Source organism: Erythranthe guttata, chromosome 14 (assembly GCF_056151865.1).
Source record: "Erythranthe guttata isolate IM_541 chromosome 14, IM_541, whole genome shotgun sequence".
Classification (NCBI taxonomy): domain Eukaryota; kingdom Viridiplantae; phylum Streptophyta; class Magnoliopsida; order Lamiales; family Phrymaceae; genus Erythranthe; species Erythranthe guttata.
Window position 1 is genome coordinate 24789732 of NC_142546.1, and position 20174 is coordinate 24809905.

A 20174-nucleotide genomic window follows, 5' to 3' on the forward strand; every position below is an offset into this window, starting at 1 on the left:
CTCTATTAATTTTTAACTATAATTTTCAACAATTATCAAAATTGAAACTAAATCCTCAATAATCCTACTCTAATGATACATCTGTAATTATTTAATTATTTATTTTTAATATTTTTTTCTCTACTAATAATTTAACTATAATTTTCAACAATTATCAGTCTCCTATTTTTCATCAATATATCTCAAATTTTAAGAGATAAAGATAGTAAATTCAATTTGTTAAATTTTAATATGTAACATTTATATTACATTATTAAATTTTACTATGTGCTATTAAAATTCAAAAAAACGTAATAAACCAGGGAAAAACAACCGTTTCGTAAAAAAATATATAAAAAGGAGTTAAAACATAATTTTAATGGATCTCACTTAAATTTATAGTTATATAGATAGATTAAAGAACATCTTATGAAAGTGTAGAAATACAATAGCAAAAATGTTTATAGAAAAATAGTTAAGTATGATAATATATTTAATTTTCAGTATTAATTAATTAGTTAAACTTTTAGAAATATTATAAATAATAGTACAAATATTTGTAATTATTTTTTAAAGAATGGCGGGTAAGATTACCTTAATCTAAAACCCTAAATCATAAACCCTATAACGATATTCAAGAAACATTATTCAGTTGAAATTACCGCCAACAACACGAACATGCAAATTAGAACTCTCTGTTTTCTCTTTCGTTGTTAGTTCAAGAGAACTGATAAATCTGTGATCGCAAAAGAGAGGGAAGATGAATTTCAGCGTCAAAGCTTTGAGCAATGGCGGAGGTCGAGCAGGCTTATTGCAGGTGGGAAGCTGTTCGTTTGAAACTCCCGCTCTTCTCCTCACTACCCGCAAGGGTCTGCCCACCTTCATTTCACCCGACATGCTCTCTTCTCTTCCCACCCCGGATTGTCGCCTCCTCCAATTCAGCCCTCTTCATCTGTAAGTTTTTTCCTCTGTGTTAGAATTTTTAGTTATGATGCTATTTGTAGTTGCAGGGTAGGTGTTTGTGAATATGTCTAGCTGAGGGGTGATGAGTTGAAACTTATAATTAAAGAATTTAGTAGTCAGCATAAGCCCTTTACTCCTTGACCTTACTCATTTGTGGTTTCTCCAGTTTAGAAAGCATATCGATGAAAACGATATCCGAGATAGGAGGGCTGCATCAGATGCTTGGTTTGCAGGAACATGTGTTCGCGGCCGTTCCGAGGGATGGCATTATATCCTTACCGGATTATCAGAGCGCCAACAAGACAGGAGCTTCTTTCGAGACTCCTTGTGGTCGCCTCCTGGTAGAACTTTTTGCAATTTTTTTTCTTCTTATTATTAGAGTAGTAGTCGCAACTGGTTTAACTATGTGAATTTGACTTGATGATTTTGAGAAATGACAGATAAAACCGGTGCAGTACATGGAAATGATATCTTCGATGAAGCCCAATATGTGGTCCACATTGGCAGATGAAGTTCCTGCTTGGGTTTCTGAGAAGAGGAACAAAACATCAGTTGATCGTACTTTGAGATGGCTTGATGATTGCATAAAATCACCTTTTGCCAAGAATGTATGTGCTGATTATGTTCCGTTCACTAAAAAATCATGAGAAATTGCAAACATATTAGTGACACGTTGATTAACCGTTAACATAGAATTATTGACATTATCAATCACTCTAGAATCCTTTCTGCCCGGGATTGCATCTTTTACTCTGCATTTATGAATTTTAATAATACGCTAGTCACAAATGGAAAGAGACAAGGAGTAGTATTTTCTGTTATGTATGTCACTGAGTATATGCGTGTAATTTCATGTGCCGTATAGTAACATAGATGAACTGTTGAGTACGTTCCTTTTACATATATTAATTACTGTCTACAGACAGGTGGAGCTGTATTTGGGTCCATAGTTGGAGGATCTAGAATCGACGAACGGAAACGCTGTGCTCTAGAAGTTGCAAAGAGAGATGTTTCAGGTGCTCATGGATAGTTAGACTCTATGACTATTATCTGGCGAATTATATATGATGTCAATTTTTGAATCACTTCTGACTTTGTTCTTGGTTCGAAGAAATCTTAAAAACATATTTGGTTCTATTTTCATTTTAATCTGATTTTTACTTCAATAGAATTTGATATCCGAAGTTGGAAATGATTGTTACGGAAATGGACTTCTTGCGTATGAAACTGGAGTTAGGATTTGGAAACAGGGTAGGAAAGAAAACATGCTGCATGTTTTGAAAATGTGTTGTGTATCTTCAAATGATTTTCAGGATAAACAATTTGAAAATGAGTTAGAATAAACACATTTTGACTTTTTCTATTACATCAGAATGCCATAATCCAATAAATAAGAAAATGTAAATTCAGGATTTTATGTATCATTTTGTGTCCATCTCAGCCTATTTCATTACCCATACTAAGAATCTATTGCTGTACTGTACAGGTTTCTGCATTGGTGGCTTTGGCCTTGGAGAGAGTATGGACGAACGCCCTGCTCTTTTGAATGCGATTACCGTACGGGTTATCTAGTTTCCCATTTTCTCTATTTTCACTGTAGTGTAAAATTCAGGAAAAAATGGCATTGATTCATAAGAAAAGCAGTTTATGTTATGCATGTAACCGCAGATGTACATAGGGATTTAGGATATCACAACCATGCTAGATTGAATTTGATGGGTGTCGGAAAATGAAAAGGAAAAAATCTCTAAGCATTCAATTTTTTTTTTTGATTTGTTCTTACTATTTGCTACAGCAGTTTATTATGAAGAACGTAGTTGTCCATATGAATAGGTGGTGCCTTGATACAGGGTACTTTTCACAGAATAGTAATAAAGAAGAGGAAAATGCAGAGATATTCATATTGAAAAAAATACGATGACGCTATCACTACTTTATTGTCCTTCTATTTTCTATTTTTAATTGGATTTATTCTACAAGTTGTCATATTCGATATGTGCTTAGTTGCTTATGTTATGCCAGGAATGTTTACCAGAGGATAAGCCGCGCCAGATATGTGGTCTTGGACTTCCAGGTATTCACTAATATCTTATTTCAAATTTATTCCTTTTTCTCTGACGGAATCTCTCGTTTCAAACTTTTGCACTTTTTTTGAATTGCAACCATTTTAGTAGGCAAAACACTAATAAATGATATCAGAGTACCTCATAACTTCTTGATTGTATTTGATCTGTGATATATGAAATCTGTTGTGCTTGATCTACCAAACGGACTTTGTGACACCTTAATTTTTGGGCAGGATGTAATAATTTTCGATGTGGATTTTCTAGTTTATAGACTTTAGTATTGCTTTGATCAATATTTAATCTCGTTCGATTTTCAATTTTGTAGAGGAAGTCTTGCAAGGTGTTGCAGCAGGCATTGACCTATTTGACTCCTCGTATGTTCTCAATCTCAGCAACCATTTTTGCAATAACAATGACACGATTCTTTTATTAGTTAAGTTTTTCTTTAAATAAAGTTAAAAATGTTCGACAGGTATATTTACCATCTTACCCTTGGAGGCTTTGCATTAACATTTGGTTCGGAGGGAATCGCGAAACATGGTTCCGAAGACCAGCTAACCGATTCTTGTGGAGATGGCACAAAGATCAATCTGAAAGCAACCATTTACAGGTTATCATTCGTCCGTTTCCACAAAAAATGTCTCGGAATTTTAATATTATTTTGCACATTTATTCAAAATTTCATTTTACAGAAAAGATGCATCGCCGATTCTCGAGGGGTGCAAGTGCTACACGTGTCAGAAACACACAAAGGCTTACTTAAACCATTTGTTCAACACTCATGAAATGCTGGCTCATATTCTTTTAGAAATGTAAGTATTCATCTCCTTTGCCCATTATTTATTAAAGTTGCAATTTTTTTTTTTTCTTTTTTAATTTAAATGTCGTAACATGGCGATGGTTCTGTCGTATTTTTTTTCTCCAGTCATAATGCGCATCATTATCTAGGATTCTTCCGCATGATAAGAGAAGCAATTAACCGAGGAAAATTTAACGAATTTCGCCAAAAATTTGTCGCAACTAGGCGCGACTATATCATCGGAGCTGCTTCGAGTGCATGATTTAAGTTGCTAGGAAAAAAAAATAGATGAATTTAATCATAGTTTAATACTATTAATTGTTTTTTTTCTCCAAAATTGGTTCATTTTTTATGATGTTTTTGTTTTGGCCAACTAATTTAATTTAATTTAATTTATTTATTTCCAACAAATAAATAAATTAAATTAATTAAATGCCACATCGTGCAACCCTGTGCAATTAGTCAACACGCGACCAGCGTTTACCCGGTCTGTAATTGACAACTAACCCACAAAATAATATGATGCATGTCTACTGCAGTTTCATCTTTACACACACTAACTACCCTTTTTTATTTGCTAATCAATTCATAATAGTGTTATATTACTATATATTTATTGACTAATACCAAGTCCATGCAATTATAGTATGAACTCCTTTTTTTTTTTTTTTTTTTTTTACACACGTGGTTGACCTATGTGAACTTACTTCTTTGTTTTTGTTATAAATTCTACTTTCCCCCTCTTGTACTTTTGGCTCGATATCGCTTTACCCTCTTCAACTCTCGATTGTATCAATTTGTTCCTTTGTACTTAAAAAATTGTCTCGATGTGACCCTCATCGTTAGTTTTCAAACTTTTGACCTTAACACCGTTTGATCTAAGTTTGAAAATTAAAAAAAAAATCACCCCTCCTAGTTTAAGTAATTATTAAAAAAATTAAAAAATAAATAATAAATTGTGGCTGGCGACTATATTTTCTCGTTGTCTTGATTTTCTTTTGTCGTTTTTTTTAATAATTATTTAAACTGAGATAGGTGGCGTTTTGGTAATTTCAGAGCTTAGATCAAACGGTGTTAAAGTCAAATGTCTGACAACTAAAAGCAAGGGCCAAATTGAGATAATTTTTCAAGTGCAAGGGGCAAATCAATGCAATCAAGAGTGGGAGGGGGTAAAGTAATGCCGAGCTAAAGTACAAGGGGAGAAAGTAAAATTTAATTTTATTTTATTTTGATTTGTCACCGGATTCAAGAAAAAAAAATCTCCTCGTCACCTCGAATTCTCGGCTGCGCCACTGATTCGAGAAAATTAAAACGATAAAAAATAAAAGAAAATCGAAAAATCAATTTCATGCCATTTCCCTTTTGCATAAGCCAAACAAGTCTCTGCTATGATTTATCTTCTGATATATCAAGTGTCATGTCAGAAAAAGACATGCAATAAATCTACAAGTAACAACTATTTTTTATGTTATATTATTATATGTCAAATGACATTTTCCTTCAATTTTCAAAATATTTTTTTTAATCATTATTAATAAATTCAAGATTCAGTTAGTTTTAAACAAATATTAGCACCCTCATAAACAATGAAGACTTTTTTTTTTTTTTTTTTTTTTATATATATATATATATAAAGTTCACCATTTCTCGTTACAAATTACAACTAGGTACCGAAGGTTGACTTGGCAAAAGTCTTTTCGAATATCAACATCTTCTCATCAATCCAGCACATATGTGAATGTTGAGAACTAAATCACACATTCTTACATATTATATGCATATATATGTATGTAACTTGTATGCATGTATATACTGCAACTTTCACCTATATATATATATATATATATATATATATATATATATATATATATATCACCTTCCTAAGAAGTAAATGCATTATAGTTTCTTACTTGGGGAAGTCTGTATACTAAGTTGTCCCACAATCCAGATAACATTCCACCAACTACTCTTCAAACGTTATACCGATTCCGTTTTTCAAATTTAGTACTTATATATAACTAGTTGAGTTTCTATTCGGTTTTATTAATTAAATTGCTTGACTTATAATTCTATATAAAGAAAGACTGTAATAAGAAAGAGAGAGAGAGAGAACGAGAAGAAAAAAAGAGCAACAATGGCAGGAGGTAGCACCGAAGGAGCCGCTTTCGAGTATACTCCTACATGGATTGTGGCTCTCGTTTGCACCATTATTGTTGCTATATCTTTATTCGTCGAACGATTCCTTCATTATGCCGGAAAGGTAACCTAACCTAAATCTTCATTAATTGTTTTTTTCTTTTTTTTCGTGACGATTTTAGTATTATTACTATTATTTCATTTAACAACGACGACGATGATGATGCATGCAGTATTTCATCAAGAAAAACCAGGCATCACTATATCAAGCCTTGCAGAAAATCAAAGAAGGTTTTTTTTTTTTTTTTTTTTTAATATAGTTCAGATGATTTATATATCGAATGTTGACTTTGGATGAACTAATGATGATACATATATATGTATATATATACAGAGTTGATGTTGTTGGGGTTTATATCTCTGTTGCTGACTGTACTTCAAGACAGTATTAGTAAAATATGCATACCGAAGAATGTGATGAATCATTGGCTTCCTTGCAATCCCGATAAAGCCGTAAAATCGGAATCCCATTTGGCGGACTCGTCTTTCTTCTTACCTGGAGCTCGTCGTCTATTGGCTGCAGCAGCATCGGAAGGTGTCGGCTATTGTGAGGCGAAGGTAAAATCTTTTTTTTTCTTTTTTATAACTTTCTTAGTATTTGTGTCTGAAATAATATAATTTTCTTTTTACCAATAATTTTTTTTTTCGTTCGAAATTTATTTAGGGGAAGGCGCCATTGTTATCTCTGAAAGCGCTGCATGATCTGCATATATTCATTTTTGTGCTAGCTGTGTCACATTTTGTCTTCTCTGCTCTAACAATTCTCTTTGGTGGATTGAAGGTAAAATAAATATAAATATTAAAAAGAAAATGTATATATATAGTATAGTCTCGTTCGACTTATATTAAATTTCTTGTTTTAATCATCAACCGTACCAATGCACAAATGTATTCTCGTGATACTATAGATACAGCAATGGAGTTATTGGGAAGAAGCGATTCAGAAGAAGGAATACGATCCCGAAGAAGGTTGACAATTTTGAAATAGATGAATCAAATCGATCATTTTTTTTCATTATTCGAATATTTTAATCTCATTATATAACCTTTTTTTTTGTGTGTGCGCGTGCAGCTGTGCAAGAAAAGCTCACTCGTGTGAAAGATGATGCATTCATTAAGGCCCATTTTTCGGGTGCCAGTAAAATAGCGGTGTTCGGCTGGACGGTAAGTCAGAAATCCGTATATGAAGAAGTCCATTTCAAAAATCGAAAACTTATCTTACTAATTATTTTTCGTTAATTTGCTGATAAGATATATATAAATTCGAGTTAATTTAGAATGTTATTACACTTTTTAGAAATCATTCTTCAAGCAATTCTACGGATCAGTGAGCAAATCGGATTACACCACCCTTCGTCTCGGTTTCATTATGGTAACTACTTCTCAAAATCGGATAAATTTTTAATAATATTAGATTTAGTAACCAAAAAAAATCATTTTTTCCGAATTTTATTCTTGCAGAATCACTGCAAGGGGAACCCGAAGTTTAACTTCTATAAATACATGACCCGTGCTTTCGAAAGAGATTTCAAGAAAGTCGTCGGAATTAGGTAATTGATTTTTTTTTCGGTTTCACTAATTATTTTTTCGTAAATTTGGATGTGTCCTAATTAATACTTGTTTGATGTTGTTGTTGATTCCAGTTGGTATCTTTGGCTATTTGTGATACTGTTCTTGCTGGTGAATGTAACCGGTTGGCATGCATATTTTTGGATCTCGTTTATTCCTCTACTAGTAAGTAACTTCGTCCATATGATTTTTTTAATTTGAAATATATTTTTCACATTTTCATTAAAAAAAAAATAAAAAAAAATACACATATTGCTATTTGAATGTATGCAGATTTTGCTAGCAGTTGGCACTAAATTAGAGCACATAATATCACAATTAGCACAAGAAGTGGCAGAAAAACACATAGCGGTTGCAGGAGATGTAGTTGTTAAGCCTTCGGACGATCTTTTCTGGTTCCGCAAGCCTCGACTTGTCCTTTTATTGATACACGTGCTTTTGTTCCAAAACGCATTCGAGATTGCTATTTTCTTCTGGATGCTGGTATGGAAGTATTTGAATTTTTTTTCATTAATTTCTTATAAAAACACAATCATTATTATTGTAACTATTTCATGAAAAAAAAAATGTGCAGGTTATGTATGGTTTCAATTCTTGCATCATGGGATCAGTCGGTTTCGTCATTCCTAGGCTCATTATCGGGTGAGTGAACGAGTTCGTTCGTCGTGTGTTATTATCGATTTAAACTAAACCAAACTATTTTTGCCATTGTCTTTTTTTCGATTTATTAAATATTTTGTGGTGCAATCAATGCAGGGTGATTGTGCAGTTGCTCTGCAGTTACAGCACTCTACCTATCTACGCCATTGTCGCGCAGGTACTTTCTCGTTTGTAACAAACAGAATTTGATCGGAAAAAAAATAATTATTAGTTACCATTTTCTTTTTCTTTTAATTTATTGAATAACTTGGGGTTACAATGTGTGGTGTTAGATGGGAAGTTCATTCAATAGCGCAATATTCGAAGATCGTATACAAGTTGGTTTAGTTGGATGGGCACAAAAAGCAAAAAAGAACAATAAGAAGGGATCAGTGAGTAACCATAAAGAATCACCTCTTCACAAGAAAGTTGAGATGACAGAAATCCAAGTGCAGGAACCTCCTAAAGACAAGGGAAAATCCCCTGAAATCGAGCCTGCTACATAATTTCATTATTTCAAGTGTGTTTTTTTTAATGTTGTTTTATGTCACATTCCTGTATAATAATTGTTTCACTTTTATGTTTCATCTTGTTTCCAAGAGAAAAAAAAAAAAAAAAAAACCTGTATTTGAGTGATTCTGTATGAAATTAATGTCAATTACAATTCAGTATTCAAGAACAAGTAGCTATCATTACACAAGCAAGGCTTCGATAAAATTAACCAAAATCGCAGTCGAGATTTATGAAGAATTTAAGAGCACATACACACTTAGAGTCAGAATATGGAACTAGGTAGAGATCGTAGAATAATTAAATAATTCACCAGCTACTTAATTGCTTATGGAGCTTGGAATTCTGAGACGACTTGCCACCTTTGTCCTTGTAAGAATTTCTAGAGGTGACAACTCTCCTCCTCCCATGAGCCGCTTTAATAGCCTTTTGTCTTTGTTTCGTCAGACTTTTTATAAGTTCAGGGTCATCTTCTTCTTCTTCTTCAGAATCATCTTCAGCCTCAGCCTCGGCTTGTGTATCATTACCCTCGTCTTTATTTTCAGTTTGGTCGGCTTCTTTGGAAGCATCTTCAACTAGATTATCTTCTCCCTGAAAAAGCAATTTTTTTTTTCTTTAATAATTAATGAAATTAAAATATAAAGTAAATCATAGAACTCGAGATGCTACTGTGTATGACTTTTCGAGGCATAACATATATAATGACAAAATGGTCAGGTAGGCTACAACTAAAACTGAAAACATGTAAAATTTACCTCTTTAACCAAGCTCAAGGACTCGAGATTTATTACGCTTGTATCATTTATCTGATCAACAATATCTTCTTCGTCTTCAGCTTCTTCACCATCAGATTCTGAATCTTTCTCTACATCTCCATCGACAAACTGTGTAATAGAGATTAGAAAAGAGAAGCCATTTCAGATGACTTAACACCAAATACCACGAAACATGCCCACAAGTACCAGAATAAACTACTTGTTACTTCTACCACTCCAATGCAGAGTAATGCAAGTTATGCAGTCACAACAACATATATACTTTACGACAAATAAAAATACTGAAAAAAAGACTTATTCATTTCAGAATCTTCAGGAAACATGTTTTTTTTTATTTAGCACAGTACTGGAATATGAATTCCTGTCAAGAGATATTTGACAGAGGAAAAGCTAAAGTTGAACCTTCTCTATAACTTCTTGATCCTTTCTGGTGAAACCACTTGCTTCAAGTTCCTTGTCCAGACAACCAGAAACTTTCTGTATGTCCACAAACTGAGGCCGGCATTCATCTGAATCTGAATCTACTTCTGCATCGTCATGTTCAGCTTCATTTTCATCAAACGAGAGGTTAAACCTAATAAAGATACCAAGATGAAGCCCATGTAAGCATCGTAGTTATATATCACGAACATGGCAGCAAGTAACGAATAGGAATAATAACTTAGATGAATACTACAACTGAAAATTGGACTTCAATTCATAATTCAGAGAGTCGAGAAACCAGAAATTTTGGGGTTTTGATCGAAAATTAATACAACGGTAATTTGGTGAGCTTCCAAAAGTTGTCGAACAACATCAACATAAAGATTGCACTAGTATCTGAAAACATACCTCTTTTTAAAGAACTTAAAGATACATTCAATGTCACGGTCAAAGTACCTGAAAACATGGAAATTAGTATCAAAAGAAGATACAAGTCTTCCTAGTGTTAGCATGGACAATGAGTTAAAAGGAGTTAGGGAGAAGTTGGTCAACACATCATACATCTTTGCATTTCGATGAGAAACTGAAACCATTTGCGGAAAATCAATCATTGTGACCTTCTCATCATCATCAATCTACAAGTAAAATAAAGTAGATTCATAGAGCATAAAAATTGGTATAGAACATGATAAATCGTTAATTGCAACAGAGAATTTTTACCCAGCAAGATATAACAGGGTTGGTGAATCAACAACATTACAAATGTTGAGAAAACAAAGAATGGCATACCATAATGTTAAATTCATTGAAATCGCAGTGAATGAGTCCATGCTCTGCAAGGCGAACAACAAGACCAAGGATCGTATCAAAAATTGTGTCTGGATTTTGCAATTCCCTAACCTGCACACTGCTCAAAATGGAATGATCTTACACAGTTGTAGCGATTTGGAAAAATTTGAGGAATAAAGCAATGATTCAAGCTCTCTTGGAGAGGGCTCAGCTAGGAGAGAGAAATCCCAGAATTAAGGTAATTTAAAATCAGCCAATATTAATCTTGCGTTTGGCAAAGAGGAGAGCTTATACTTACAGTGGATATCCTTGGATAAGTGACATGATAACACAATGTCGATTGCAATCCACTGCATTTGGGACAGGAAAACCATGTTCACCCAAAGCCTGCCAAAGAAGAAGCCAAGAGTTTCAAAACTAACTTGATGCAAATGGCAGCACATGTTTTCGTCCAATAATGCAAATAACTTGAAATTGAGAAGTATCTATTGTATCCAAACCTTCATAAAGGCAAATTCTTTGAGCGCTGCAAGCCGAGACAAGTACAGCCAGCTGAAGCTACTACGATGCCTCAAGTAATCACGTTTCGATTTGACTGCCCTAAAAGATGTCCTACCAAGCCTGTGCAGCTTCATTGCGAGAACTGTACCATCTTCTGTGGCAACCTCAAATATATCTTGAAAACAGAGAAGTATATGTCAATAACAAATTGTGGATTGACTGGATACCAAAACCATGACATAATAAATGTATTTATGTATTTATACCAGACTCCTTTCCAACACCAATCTGACGACCAACGGCAGTGAAAACTCCTCGGTTGACCAATGTCTTAATTGCAAGAAAATCGTAGCCCAAATATGTCAACCGAAAACCATCATCTACATCAAAAATACATCGCATTCAGAATTCCATTTCATAGTATAAAAAAAAGTGTAGAATGCCAAAGTTCCACAAAATTGAATCTGAAAATATAGTACTCCTACAAAATATAGAGGAAAAGATACCTTAAAGCAAAATAGTACACTGTGATAATGGAAGCAAATAAAGAAAATCAGAATAAGAGTATATAACTAACATTTGGAAGCATCGTGGTGCACGAGCTTGTGCTTAAGCAGATTCTTCAAAACTTTATATGTGCCGCCATGCCTAATTTTGAATATAAACAACAGAGTATAAATAAATGAATAAGAACTAGCATTGATCAACTATGAACGGAAACTAAAAATAAACTCACTTGAGGGAAGCGATTCGGTCAATCAACTCCGACGGTACAATTTCGTGCTAAACTCGTCAAAATTACATGAAAATTTTGATTAATTAATTAATTAAGTAAGGAAGTAGGGTTTTAATTGGTAAAAAAGGAAAAATAAAACTGGCAAAGAGGAGAGAAACAAACATTGCGCATGCCCATTTCGACGGCCGTAAGAACCCTAAAGTCATCTCTGGAGAGATATCGCAGAGCATCCACATCCAGCTTCATATTTTTCTCACTACTGACTATTCAGCGAAATAGGATGAAGAAAACAAACAATAGCGGGCTGCAGTGTGCACCGGTGGAGTTTCGGAGGCCACTGCGGCGGCGGCGGTGGCGGTGGAGTTTCAGTTAGGCCGCGATATTGGGGGAGATGAGGTTTCAGTTCACCAAGTTTGGTTTTGTTATGTTTTGTATTTGGGCCCATTTGATTCGGCCCGATAGAAAAGTAGGGCCCAAATTATAGATGGGCTTTTGAGTACGTGTTGAATATTGTTGGGCCATTTGCTATGATTTTATAAGTTAATTTTTCCAATTCCAATAAAATTCATATAAATTAGTAGTCAATAAATTCATAACCTACATTATTAATATGGGTAAATTGGTGTTGTATAAAAAAAAAGTAAAATTAAATAAATAGCATACGTTAATTTGTGTAATTGGTTCCCAAGGTAAATTGCAAGTTTGTAATGTAAGTCCATGTATTTTGCTAAATTGCATTTTGCATCCTTAAGTTATCAGTAAACGTCAAAATTGGTCATTCGTCAAGAAAATAATACATTGTTAAAGAATGCAGCCACCTTGTGCTAAAATAATAGAAACAATGTATTCATGCAATATAATACAGTGCTGACAAAAATATTAACAAGTCGCATAGAAGAAGGCCCACCACATCGAAAACAAATTTCGGAGCAAATAATCCCCAGACCTGCACCGAAAAATGATTACCGAATAATATTATAGTGTAGCCCCAAGAAGTACTAACACGTCGATGAAAATGCAATAAAAAACGTAAAGTAGGAGGAGGGTACCATCAAGTGCCGTCTTTGTATTGCGACACATAGCATTGTGAATGTGGCTGTTAGGGCAGTGATGAATCCGTACATGAGATATACCTGAAGTGACAATAGAAGAAGGTCTGTGTAACTAATTGCTCAGGAGCAAGTGGAGCAGTTAAAAATACGAGTGTTCTAGGTTGATACTTACTTGACATAATCTCAAAGTAAATACTTGTTTGTTCTGCCTTAGCGAATAATAACATGTTACGAGGAATGGAAGTCCGAATATAGGGAGAATGTGAGAGAAACCAAATGTGTCGATGGTTAGAAGGATTGCTTGACGAGTAAGATTGAATTCATCGAACCTGAGATGGATAAAAGTAGTTAGTTCATGTCGAGTTATCATGTCATTGGCCTTGTGTGTGTGTGTGCGTGTGTGTGTGTGTGTGTGTGTGTGTGAGAGAGAGAGAGAGAGAGAGAGAGAGAGAGAGAGAGAGAGAGTATGTGCTCTCACCCAATAAATGCAGCTGCGTATCTGAGACCATCGAAAGCACACCTGCAGTATGTTTTCGTATGTCAAAAGTTCATGATCTAAGAAGAGGGGGAAAAAAAGTTACAGTACTAGCCAAATCTTATTTTGGAAATTGTATCAGATGATCCCGCATAATGCCACAGGATCAAATCAACCAAGGTCTCGTTTGGTTGGGAAGATTAGTCACGGTTAACTAAACCCAATAATTTTCCGGGTCGACTGAAAATATTATTTTATCACGGCATACCTTTTACGGAGATTATTTATTGGACCTCCCATGGTGCAATAATATATATGTTTTTTCATTAGATTATTTAATCTTATCTTAACTAATCTTATATTGGGAACCAAACGAGGCCCAAGAAGCCTTAATGTGAGCAAACCTTGAAAACAGTGAAAAGGCAGCTTACCAATGACCTGTACTGAAAAACATGCACACAGCAAGAAGACTCCATTGGGTTACAGCTAATGCATAAGAGAGTGAACAATCATTCTTGGCGTCCTGTTCCAATGTCAATAACCTCATTATGCACCAACCTACAGAGAATTAACACAAAAACAAACGTTTTAGTAATTTAAAACAACACTGAACGAACTTATAATGCACAACAATTCATTTTTCAGGAAAGATAACCCCAACAAAATATAAAATACACGAGAAAAATGATGCACAAAATGTTAACAGAACTTAGAGAATCAAAATTTGCGTATCATTATTAGCACCAACAAGGAAAAACTCTATCGAGGTGGAGAAAGCACCTCCAATCAACAATGCTAAGACAACCAAGGGGCCTTGCTTTCCTGAAAGAATAATGATCGTCGAACTCCATGCGGATAATAAGGCCAACAATTTAACAAATGTAGTTTCTTCTGAATTCGAAGCCCTCTTCCTAGAAGTTAGTTGACCTATGGTCAATAGTGAAAGCTGTAGAAGTCCAGCAGCATAGGTCACTCGAGGAATTATGTTTCCCTTTACACCATCAGGCAACATTTGCAGAATCAATAGGCTACTATCTGAGGCCCAATGAAATGGTATGAGCATATAATTAAATAAAGTTCCTGCAACGACATACTTCCAAATGCCCTGAGAGGGACAAACAGCAATATTCTTGTACAGCAGATACGCAACGAGGATAAGAGCTAATGTTGGCAGGACTTCAGCAACATACATCCAGAATTGAGAGTCATTGTCGATTCCCAGAGATTGTGAAGGATCAACCTTTAGGAATAACGAATTCACAGCCTGCTTCAATTGCCCAAGTTCAATACTAATTCTGAGTAAAGGAACCAAAAGACAAAGCACAAGCGCCTGCAAGTTCCATAGATCATATGAACAAACACATTAGATATTCAATCGATGCATAAGACGTGAAGATCACAAAAGAAGAATGATGACAGAAACCTACTTCAAGAAACATCATCTTCTTCATAAGTGCACAACGTAATTGAAATATTACAGTTGTTGCCAAAAGAAAGGTAGCCACTCGTCCTTCTTCCACTGCATCTCAAAAGTTATAAGCAATGGTGACAAGAGTCAAACAAAGGACAAAACAAGATTTAAAGAAATATGTGTTCATTAATCCATGAAAGATAATAAAAAAAATCATATATGGTGCTTACGAATAAAACTGTTGGAAAGGAAACTCGATGCACGTATCAGCACTATAACACAAGCAAAAGTGACCCCAAAAAGTCCCATGGAATAGCCAGACGAACAAGAATGAAGTTCAGATAGCTTGTTCAGCGTCCTGATAAGATATACATGCAAAAAAAGTGAACTTAACATGATGCAGAAGCCTACGCACATCATCTTCAAATTAAACTCAGTCCAGTTTGATCGTGCTAGGTCAGCAACACTTTCCAAAAATACAGAATATGCATCAAGTTGTCGTTTGATTAAAGGTAGTGAAGCAAAAAGCCTCTGAGTTTTGTCAAGTGAAAAATTCTTCGAAGTGTTTGACCAAAGCTCCTGTGCCTCAGAATACAGCTTTGATACATGCAGCAAGTCTTGTTCCGAAAATCCAATTAATGACAAAGATGAATAAACATCAATGTATTTCTTTACCTGCACAAGTACATCCTCAGTCATAGAATATGTGTAGAGAAGTATGGTGTGTTAAGAACTAGTATCGATCACATTAGAACAGTATGGAACATATATATACCTGCCAAGAATTAATACAGAGTAGATTAACATAATTCTGCATTGAATTGTCAATTTCAGATAGACTTTGATCATTACTGGTGGGTGAACTTTCCTGATTCCATGTACCACCAGCTAAGGAGAAGAGCTCAGAATTAACACGCCCAATACTGAAAATAGGTTAACTTATTAGAGTTTCGTCAAAAATGAAATTATCTTAACCCACTAAAAAGAAGAGAAAAAAAAAAAGAAAAAAAAAAGATCGCAATTGCCTGCAGTCATTCCATGGACTTCTTTTTCATAAAGAAACGTAGCGTAGAGAGTGCAAGTGTAAAACACATCAGTATCAATATGCAATAAACACTGAATCCAACACAGAATGGCAAGCAAAGGGCTTTTATAATATCAGGATCGCATGAAAGCAGCAAACACTGAAAATATAAAGTGATCCATATTTCTAAAAAAACTGGAGCAAACAATTTGTATGGCACCCTAAAACCATTTTGTTCTAAGTAGATCAAGGTGTTATTTGTAAGATATGATCACTTCATTACAGACTAATCCTTGTTGCTTTACTGGCACCAATCATAGTTCATAGGCCACTCTAAGTTATGATCATGAATATACTCTCAAGACTCAGGCATAAGGGAATTATGTTATATTAGAAAGAGCTGACAAGAAAACGCAAGATGCCACAGATAAATATCAGCAACATTTGTAAGGATAGGAGATGCGGAAGGAAGAATCGCACAATAAAAATGGTGTCATTTACTCCAATCTTGAAAAGATATTTCCTACTTTTGTTTCCAATGTATGCAGAAAGAAGCATAAGAGGAAACCACAAAAGGTAAGAAGCAGATAAAGAAGAGGACTTTAAAGGATTCTTGTAGCATCTACCTTCCGAAGGGAAACGGAACACCAAGCAGGGCAGATACAGTGGCAGCAAAATCAAGCTGCAAATATAAGCTAGATCGAGTGAAATTTGTTGGACAAACATATGTTTAGAAATCTAGAGCATGGAGCGGTGAATCAAATTGACAGACCTGTTGAATAGAGTTAACGCAAATCCTCCTTCCATGCTGTAAATAACAACAGACCATAAAAGTAAGAACAGCTACAGTTTCTTATTCATAAGATGTTCATTGTTATTGATAATCGATATTGGACAGAGGTAAAAACTTGATATGCAACCAAAAGTTCTTATTCCAAAACTTCAATTAAGAGAATATGCAGCATCTATAAAAACTCATTGACTAAAGAAAAGCGTGTGGATCAAACTGATTCCGCGTTGGAAGTTATTAAAATATCGGAAAGAAGAGTGATAACGAGCCATGCATCCCCTTCCTTTGTTGGTTGATAGAGAATAATAGAATACCGGATACAAGGTTTCTTTTCTTTTCACATTGAAACTTGAAATGATGGTTTCTAACTCTGGAAAGAAGGTTTATTCCTTTTAAAAAGAAATAAAAAATTAAAAGGCTATCTTTTTTATCCAATCAAAGAAAAAGGCACAGGTATCCATTGAGTTGAGTGAAGGATTCAACAGCAAGCAATGCCTTAATCAGAATCACTGACTAGTGTAGAAAGAAGATCAATAGGAGAACTATCAGATCGACGAAACGTCTTGCCAGCTTGTTCTTATGAAAGTTCTTTAGATCCTCTGTTGTTTTTTGGTACTTCCAACTATTTTGTGACCACTCAATTTTCTTCACACGCCCATTATGTGTACTCTAGAAAGTTGTGTTGCGAAGAGTAGGCATACCATATCCAATCGGCAAGACGAACCATCAGGTGTAGCAAGTAGCGGAGTAGAAGGCTTCTTTGAACTCAAAGCAAAAATTGCTGTTTCCACCTACAAAACAGTCTAGTCGGCAAAACTTTTTATGAGCAATAAATATCCTTAAAAGAACTAAAGAGACACTGTACCTCCTCGGCAGTGCCTCCACCATGATCACCATTTAGGGTTTGTCCATGATCTCCCATAACAATAAGCATTGTATTTTCATGTAAACCACCAGGTCCACTTTGGCTATCAAGCACTCCAACAATTTTCTGAAGAACATAAAAATACCGTACTAAAACGAGAGAATGAGATCAAAAAATAAAAGGAGAGGTAGACACACACACACACACACACACACAACGCAGGGATTTAGCTGCTCTTCTATATTAGCATAAGATTAAGTACCCTTATAATTTCATTGTATTGCTCTAATTTCTCTATCATGGGGGTAGAGTCAACACCAAATATATGTCCAGCATGATCCTGCATCCATCAAATATCCAAATGAGCAACTCAAATATTTCATGTTACAATATGTGGCAATCAAATGGTGAGATTATAACAACGAACATATTAATGATGTTAGCATACCAAAAATGTGGTTAGAATACTATCAACTCTTGGAGTTGGATTTTCATATTGATCATCCAAAAATGTGGTTAGGAATAAAATTGCATTGTCTTAACTGACAAAAGGTAATCTTAATTCATCTCAACTCGGATAACAAAAAAATTAAATAGAAAAAAGTTCAAATAATAATGATGATTGTGATGAAATGATAAGAAGAGAAGGTTTACCACACCGAGAAAATGTGCTACAAGCACATCCCAATCGTCTTCATACAAGGCGGGGAATAAGTTTGTGATGCACCCGTTGTCTACCTGGCCAAGAAAATGTCATGGAGAAAATCTACGGACATAAAACAAAGGTAACGGATATTCTTCAATCAGGAATTTTCAAATAAAATACTAACTCTACAGACATGGGTATATCTCAGACCATAACAAATGCTCATTACAAGTACGAACATAGTTGAAGGAAAGGAAGCCTACCGTATCAAGGTCTTTAACATTAAAAGACGGGAATGGATAAGATTTGACGAAATGATGTGGAAATAATTGAATCCATGTATCGTCCCCCATCATCACCACTCTCTTCCCATTCTGAACCAACTGTAAGCAAGATTATGAGTTAGACAACCATAACAAATAAACACGGGATATGTGTTAAACACGTTAATCGTGAAGTAATTATCAAGTCATACCTGATGTATCAAGTTATCTTCAACAATTGCTGGAGCGCCGAAACTGTTTCCAACATCAATAAACGTGGGAAGTCCACCGGTAGTCAAACCCTGAAAGAGATAAGAGTAAGATTAGTCGCATAAGCTATGTCCTAAGTTAATAATGAGGCGCACTGCATACTAATAATTTTGCACGTGAGTGCCTCAAATCAGATTCTCATGTACTGAAGCAGTTGTATAAGTCGGCCTTGGAAACAAGTCGAGAAAAAATATGCATATCACTCGTTGCAACTAGGAAAAAGTAATGACATTATTCACCTTTAGACGCTGCAAACTCGTGGTAGGGGGATCCGCTATAGCTTTGAAAATTCTAGATGATCGGTTCTGACTGGCAAATTCGTGAAGCACTTGTAACTTATCCATCCACGGTTTCTTCTCTAGAAGAATCAAACAAATATACGTTAAAAATAATATTAAAAGGCAATATAGTTGCAAGTACTATTTGCAAACGTAGAGTACTTACCCGCAAAAAATGTGCTCGGAGCAACAAAATCGAACCTGCAATTCATCATAAACACTCAATACGGTTCGAATTAACAGAAATAAAAATAATTCCAGCGGGTAAAAACTGCAAAAATTGACAACCTAATAGCATCAAGAACAATGATAACAAGACGATCGACAACGGGTTTATTCCAACAACTCCCGTTGGAAGTTTGATCACGAGGAGGAGAAAAGCAGGGAGACTCGTCGACGTCACTGCATTGGCTATACTGGGAGAGCTCGGACCGAGTGAGAAGGAAACCCCTCGTGAATAATAAAATGGCCAAAATGTGAAGCAGCATTATTCCCAGGAATGCACAGAACGCCCATTTTGCAGCCACTGCCATTTTTTCCGACGATGCACGCGATTCACAGTACCACCTATTCCGATATATTTGAATGCTAAGTGGAAACGGAATTTGAGGAAATTTATCAAAATAGTGCTAGGGCTTAGCGCATAAATTTAAGGAAATAAGTAAGATCCAAGGTTTCTGTGATCAGGAATTATATACAGCGGAATACATTAGGTTTGATATTCCAGTCGGTGTAAGCACAGAGCGTCGAGAAACTAACTGGTGGCACACGGCGGTGAACACGCCGGAGAGGCGGGCCGGGTTTTAAAGGTTGCTGATGTACGGTTTCTATAATTACAAATTAGTGCCACTGTAATTCCGATAATCAAATTCATTAATTTTGGGTTTGAACTTTCCAAATTGGCCTCTTCTTTTTCAAGGAACAGAAAATTCGAATAATATTTACTGTAAGTTTTTTATTTAAATTTTCATCATTAAATTTTTTGAATGGGTTGTCTTAATTGGAAGAATAAATTAGGGTCACCCAAGTAAGCTCAAATTACCAAGGAAAAAAAAAAACATATCGTTTATGTAATTACAACCACTCATCCACAATGACTCTTCTCAGTTCTCACCATAATCTGTTCTCACCATAATCTGATATTTACAAGCCAA

The 20174-nt window shown here is 35.0% G+C and overlaps 4 protein-coding genes across 5 annotated transcripts; 2 read left to right on the forward strand and 2 right to left on the reverse strand.

Annotated features, from left to right (window-relative positions):
• The first annotated feature begins 551 nt into the window (after positions 1 to 551).
• On the forward strand, positions 552 to 4367 carry LOC105959457 (uncharacterized). Its single transcript, XM_012983564.2, has 10 exons — positions 552 to 933; positions 1109 to 1283; positions 1383 to 1550; positions 1865 to 1958; positions 2429 to 2499; positions 2965 to 3016; positions 3334 to 3382; positions 3481 to 3618; positions 3701 to 3820; positions 3934 to 4367. The coding sequence occupies exons 1-10, from the start codon at positions 740 to 742 to the stop codon at positions 4067 to 4069; spliced, it is 1197 nt and encodes a 398-aa protein (XP_012839018.2). The 5' UTR covers positions 552 to 739; the 3' UTR covers positions 4070 to 4367.
• A 1316-nt stretch (positions 4368 to 5683) lies between these two features.
• LOC105974851 (MLO-like protein 1) lies at positions 5684 to 8887 on the forward strand. Its single transcript, XM_088813123.1, has 13 exons — positions 5684 to 6067; positions 6177 to 6234; positions 6338 to 6561; positions 6668 to 6784; positions 6912 to 6972; positions 7076 to 7167; positions 7301 to 7375; positions 7465 to 7553; positions 7647 to 7737; positions 7846 to 8055; positions 8147 to 8214; positions 8329 to 8389; positions 8505 to 8887. Exons 1-13 carry the CDS (start codon positions 5942 to 5944, stop codon positions 8715 to 8717), a joined length of 1485 nt encoding a protein of 494 aa, XP_088669249.1. The 5' UTR covers positions 5684 to 5941; the 3' UTR covers positions 8718 to 8887.
• LOC105959456 (protein serine/threonine kinase) lies at positions 8839 to 12372 on the reverse strand. Its single transcript, XM_012983562.2, has 12 exons — positions 12109 to 12372; positions 11947 to 11993; positions 11788 to 11858; positions 11477 to 11590; positions 11210 to 11385; positions 11008 to 11096; positions 10710 to 10827; positions 10482 to 10555; positions 10329 to 10376; positions 9900 to 10071; positions 9477 to 9605; positions 8839 to 9312 (listed from the first exon to the last, which is right to left on the reverse strand). Exons 1-12 carry the CDS (start codon positions 12190 to 12192, stop codon positions 9031 to 9033), a joined length of 1404 nt encoding a protein of 467 aa, XP_012839016.2. The 5' UTR covers positions 12193 to 12372; the 3' UTR covers positions 8839 to 9030.
• Positions 12373 to 12668: 296 nt separating this feature from the next.
• On the reverse strand, positions 12669 to 19907 carry LOC105959455 (Alkaline-phosphatase-like family protein). Of its 2 annotated transcripts, XM_088812885.1 has the most exons (21): positions 19729 to 19907; positions 19309 to 19608; positions 19187 to 19221; positions 18982 to 19100; positions 18685 to 18774; positions 18473 to 18592; positions 18218 to 18301; positions 17826 to 17903; positions 17564 to 17689; positions 17400 to 17489; positions 16681 to 16716; positions 16535 to 16590; positions 15660 to 15807; positions 15115 to 15559; positions 14901 to 14992; positions 14254 to 14803; positions 13905 to 14031; positions 13477 to 13518; positions 13171 to 13327; positions 12996 to 13079; positions 12669 to 12892 (listed from the first exon to the last, which is right to left on the reverse strand). In XM_088812885.1, the coding sequence occupies exons 2-21, from the start codon at positions 19551 to 19553 to the stop codon at positions 12794 to 12796; spliced, it is 2823 nt and encodes a 940-aa protein (XP_088669011.1). In that variant the 5' UTR covers positions 19554 to 19608; positions 19729 to 19907; the 3' UTR covers positions 12669 to 12793. The 2 variants fall into 2 exon arrangements, with proteins under 2 accessions (XP_088669011.1, XP_012839014.2); XM_012983560.2 differs by lacking the exon at positions 19729 to 19907 and having other exon boundaries at positions 19309 to 19696.
• Positions 19908 to 20174: the final 267 nt, after the last annotated feature.

Excerpts from the sequence above, each read along its gene's own strand:
- LOC105959456 (XM_012983562.2), bottom strand. The coding sequence starts at position 12,192 with ATGAAGCTGGATGTGGATGCTCTGCGATATCTCTCCAGAGATGACTTT. Across the intron at positions 10,828-11,007 it reads CTTATCCAAGGATATCCACT|TGTGCAGGTTAGGGAATTGC; the intron begins GTAAGTATAAGC and ends CATTTTGAGCAG. Across the intron at positions 9,313-9,476 it reads CCTTGAGCTTGGTTAAAGAG|GGAGAAGATAATCTAGTTGA; the intron begins GTAAATTTTACA and ends TTGCTTTTTCAG.
- LOC105974851 (XM_088813123.1), top strand. The coding sequence starts at position 5,942 with ATGGCAGGAGGTAGCACCGAAGGAGCCGCTTTCGAGTATACTCCTACA. Across the intron at positions 6,973-7,075 it reads GGAATACGATCCCGAAGAAG|CTGTGCAAGAAAAGCTCACT; the intron begins GTTGACAATTTT and ends GTGCGCGTGCAG. Across the intron at positions 8,215-8,328 it reads ATTCCTAGGCTCATTATCGG|GGTGATTGTGCAGTTGCTCT; the intron begins GTGAGTGAACGA and ends CAATCAATGCAG.
- LOC105959457 (XM_012983564.2), top strand. The coding sequence starts at position 740 with ATGAATTTCAGCGTCAAAGCTTTGAGCAATGGCGGAGGTCGAGCAGGC. Across the intron at positions 1,284-1,382 it reads CTCCTTGTGGTCGCCTCCTG|ATAAAACCGGTGCAGTACAT; the intron begins GTAGAACTTTTT and ends GAGAAATGACAG. Across the intron at positions 3,017-3,333 it reads ATGTGGTCTTGGACTTCCAG|AGGAAGTCTTGCAAGGTGTT; the intron begins GTATTCACTAAT and ends TCAATTTTGTAG.
- LOC105959455 (XM_088812885.1), bottom strand. The coding sequence starts at position 19,553 with ATGGCAGTGGCTGCAAAATGGGCGTTCTGTGCATTCCTGGGAATAATG. Across the intron at positions 17,490-17,563 it reads GTGGAGGCACTGCCGAGGAG|GTGGAAACAGCAATTTTTGC; the intron begins GTACAGTGTCTC and ends ACTGTTTTGTAG. Across the intron at positions 14,993-15,114 it reads CCTTTCCAACAGTTTTATTC|TGGAAGAAGGACGAGTGGCT; the intron begins GTAAGCACCATA and ends TTTGAGATGCAG.